Genomic DNA, 4,174 nt, shown 5'->3' on the forward strand with positions numbered 1-4,174 from the left:
GTGGTCAATTCTGCTCTTTACAACGGTGAGTGGGAGAAGCTGTGCTTCCAGGTCACTTTATTTATTTTTTTTTTTTTGGTCAGTATTTTGGCTGCTTTGTGCTTTTCTTGCTAATGGGGTTGGGGAAGTGGACAGGAAGCCGTGCTGGGGGTTTACACCTCATGCTCTGCACAAGCAAGAGGATTGCGAGGTTCTTGCTCTAGAAAGCTGTCAGCTGCCGCCCTCGTGAGCAGACTGCGGGGCCAGGAGTCTTGTCTGCATCTTCTCTTTTGCCTTCTAATTAATTTCACGGGTCTCCTGTAGCAGAAGGTTTTAACTAACCCTGACAGACTGTTTTCATGGAGGTTTGGGGTGTGCGGGTACAGCGGATGGCAGCAGTGGAGCTGCATGTGACGTGCTGTTTTCCCTCTAGTTGATGCGGGCCACAGAGCTGTCATCTTTGACCGATTCCGTGGGGTCCAGGACGTGGTGGTAGGAGAAGGTACCCACTTCCTCATCCCCTGGGTACAGAAGCCCATCATTTTTGACTGCCGCTCTCGCCCCCGTAACATTCCCGTGATCACTGGCAGCAAAGGTGAGAAGTCTGAATATTTATTCTTATTTAGTTATCCTGGAGAGGACAACTTTGGGATATCTCCTGTCCCTGTGCTTTGCTTCTAAACTCGTTGACTCTCCTCCTACAGATCTACAGAACGTGAACATCACGTTGCGTATCCTGTTTAGACCAGTGACTGCCCAGTTACCGCGGATTTTCACCAGTATTGGAGAGGACTACGATGAGCGTGTCCTGCCCTCAATCACAACCGAAATCCTCAAGTCTGTTGTGGTAAGGACAGCATGAGAGCTGCTGGGCTCTGCCGGGCATTTTTCTTCCCTCTTTCTAGCAGTGAGGGACCCGCTGGAGTGTGGAATATGTTGTGCTCCAGCATAAGGCTTCTCTTTCCACCTCCCAGGCTCTCGTGGGCCATCCAGAAAAGCTAATTGTAGCTATGCTAATTGTTTCTTGGTCATTCTGACTGCCTGGCTTGACTTGATTCATCTTGGATGATCTCTGGATGGAAAGTGGTTTCTTCATTAACTGCTCTCAACTGTTAGCTCTGCTCTTCAAGCTGGGAGTTGCAGTCAGGAGACTGGGAGTTGCACTTTTCCAATAATCTTAGAATTCAGCTGCCTGAAGACTTTGGGTTTTGGAGGGGACTGCTAAATCCTTACTAACCAACCCTAGTCCAGTTGTGTGCTTTTACGTTAAGTGCTCATCTGGACAGCCTCCCCTCCACCTTACACTTCAATTCCCATTCAGTCTTTCTCTTCCCTCAACTGCCTGGGCAGCTCAGTGTTTCTAGCTTTGGGAGAAGAATCGGATTCACTCTGGGGCTCATGGCTGCAAAGCCAGGCAGGGCATGGAGAATCTATCGCTTCTTGGAGCTTTCTTCTCACTGTTGCCCATCCCGATTTTAGGCTCGCTTTGATGCTGGAGAGTTGATCACTCAGAGAGAGCTGGTCTCGAGGCAAGTGAGCGAAGACCTCACAGAGAGAGCAGCAACCTTCGGGCTCATTCTGGATGATGTGTCCTTGGTAAGAGTTCTCCCTTTTTTGTTTTTTTTCTTTGGAGTGTGCCCAGATAAGAGCAGTGGAGAAGGGAATCAGTGGATGGACCAGAGAAGAGTGGGCTGGAAGTTTAGAGCTGGGGACTATGTTTGTCTGTCTGCAGTTGTGTGGCATGTAGTCACTACAGCTCCAGTCAGTGCCTCTGGTTTTGTCACTGGCCTTCAGTGACCTTGAGCAAGCCCTTGAAGGCTCCCCTGCACTGGCTTGTCGACAGACTCCACTGTTGCAGGACTTTTATAGTTAAAATGAAGAGCAGATGCCTCAGTGGATGACGGATCAGGCTGCACATGCTTTAGAGAAGCCTCCTGTTCCACAGGCACCCCGAGACACAGGGAGAAAGTGTGAGGCATGAGGGGGTAGTGCAAACATACACTTTTCATAGCGTCTTTTTTTCTACGAAGTATTGGTTATTGTTCTGGATGTGCAGTCTTCTAAGACTATTCAGGGAGGGAGCTCTTCCCTCCTACCTCCGTTTGTAAATTAAATCTGTTGTAATTTGGCTTGTACATGCACATCTCCCTCTCTCTTTTGGGACTTCCCTCAAAAACACACTTAGAGGAAAAGGAAATTAGCTCCTTCATTTGGCTTTGAACAGACAGGAAGTCTTTGTGGGAAGGTGACTTTGTTTCTGCAAAATGGGAATTTTGACTCTGTTTCTGGCGCTTTCTCCTGAGCGTGCTACTGAAGGAAATTCACCTTTCCCCTGTCCCATCCCAGGAGCCTGCAGCTTTCCAAACAGCCCGGGCTGAGCGCACCAGTGCATAATGGAGCATGAAAGGTGTGGGATGGCCTGGCAGAGAGCAGCTTCCCTGCCTTGGGAGAGCAGTGCTGGGCGAGCAGGCTCCCTCTGCCGAGTGCTTGAGCAAGCGGTGGTGGCAGAGGAGCGTGGTGTGTCTCTAAAGCTACTGGTGTTACTGGTCTGCTGGACTGGAGTTGCCCTTGAGGCTTCAAAACTGGATGTGGAGGCCTGCTTGTCCCAGTTTCTGTTCCTTTAGGGATACTGGCTTTCCATCTCCATTCCAGTTTCCCTGATACAGGCAGGCTGCCTCCCTGCTGGGAGCCGCGTGGGTTGCAGCAGTGCTGCTGTAAACTGTCACCGTTGTGGACTTTGCTTGATTTCTGCCCTGCAGACCCACCTGACCTTTGGCAAGGAGTTCACGGAGGCGGTCGAAATGAAGCAAGTGGCCCAGCAAGAAGCAGAAAGAGCCAGATTCATTGTGGAAAAGGTACCTTGTCCTTCTGAGAAACTTGAAAATGGTTCCTGGTTTGAGGTTGAGTTTTGCAACCCAAATGATCCTGCTGTTTGTGAATTTCAAGAGGGTGGCTGAAGCTTCCCGTGATGTTTGATATAATGGGCACGGCAGCCTGTGTCCTAGGAGTGTTACTAACTGCATGCAAGACCACATAACCTCAGATCAACCCCAGGTTCTCAGAGCATCCACAGAAACAATTTTGTGTGAAAGTACCCCAGTCCAGCTGAGAACACATGCCTGTTGAGATTGCAGGAACCTGCAACTACACCCAGAGTTAATCCAGTGGATGCAGTAAGATGCCTGTAATCAGCCAGGATGATTAAAGGGTAGATATGTTTATCCAGCCTGGTTTTAATTCCACTGAAGTTCTCAAATCCTTCATAAATGATTTTCCACCAGAAGTGCTCTTAGGTGGGTTAATGTTTCGTGAGGTTAAGACTGATAAGGCAATTTCAAGATGATTTTTCAGCCTTTTTTCCACAGTAGGCAGAAAAACAGTCTAACAGAATACAGCTTTAAAATAAAATCACCTATCGTAGCTCTTGTACTGGGGAAAGGAACAGTATGGTGGTGAAGTGGGAATTTATATTTTAAACATGACAATAGCATCTTCCTCCTCTTTTGCTCGGTTTCTCTGTTGCTGATTCCCCTTCTCATCTGTTTACTTTCAGGCTGAGCAGCAGAAGAAAGCAGCTGTGATCTCTGCTGAGGGAGACTCAAAAGCAGCTGAGCTGATTGCCAACTCGCTGGCCACTGCAGGCGATGGCTTGATTGAGCTGCGCAAGCTGGAGGCAGCTGAAGACATCGCGTACCAGCTCTCACGGTCCCGTAACATCACCTATCTGCCCTCTGGACAGTCTGTGCTCCTCCAGCTGCCGCAGTGAACCTGGCTCTGCAGCCACAGCTAGCCTGGTCACCTCTGCCTACCAGATCAGCCCCTTCCAAAAGAATCTTTGCAAAAGAATCTTTGCTTTCCTCATTGGTAAAATCAGAGGAAATGAAATTTCAACCCATTTTGAATTATTAATCAAATAAAACTGACCACTCTTGACAACAAACCTGCATTCCTCCCATGTATGGTCAGAGCAGCAGCTCCCCTGACCATTAAGCTAGGTTTGAGAATTGCCCCTTTCCAGGCAGTTTGAGCAACCGGAGCTGAGTTTTCCTCTGTTCACTCCTGGAACAAACCAGTAGCCCCAGTGACTCCGTGACCACAGGAGTGCTGTATCAATCAGGTTTCACAGCGATGCTTCAGTGCCTTTAGGCTGCCTCAGCCAGGGTCGTTACAGACTTGCAGGTCCTGGTCTGTGGAA

The 4,174-nt window shown here is 48.9% G+C and overlaps 1 protein-coding gene across 1 annotated transcript; it reads left to right on the top strand.

Moving 5' to 3' along the window:
• Positions 1–3: 3 nt before the first annotated feature.
• PHB (prohibitin) lies at positions 4–3,919 on the top strand (the record flags this gene model as incomplete). Its single annotated transcript, XM_010083772.1, has 6 exons — positions 4–25; positions 413–574; positions 684–826; positions 1,459–1,575; positions 2,739–2,834; positions 3,533–3,919. Coding segments are annotated over 6 exons (753 nt in total), but the record flags the coding sequence as incomplete, so codon positions are not given.
• Between the last annotated feature and the right edge of the window lie 255 nt (positions 3,920–4,174).

The sequence above is a fragment of the Pterocles gutturalis genome, unplaced genomic scaffold (genome assembly GCF_000699245.1).
Source record: "Pterocles gutturalis isolate BGI_N339 unplaced genomic scaffold, ASM69924v1 scaffold7730, whole genome shotgun sequence".
NCBI classification, from domain to species: Eukaryota; Metazoa; Chordata; class Aves; order Pterocliformes; family Pteroclidae; genus Pterocles; species Pterocles gutturalis.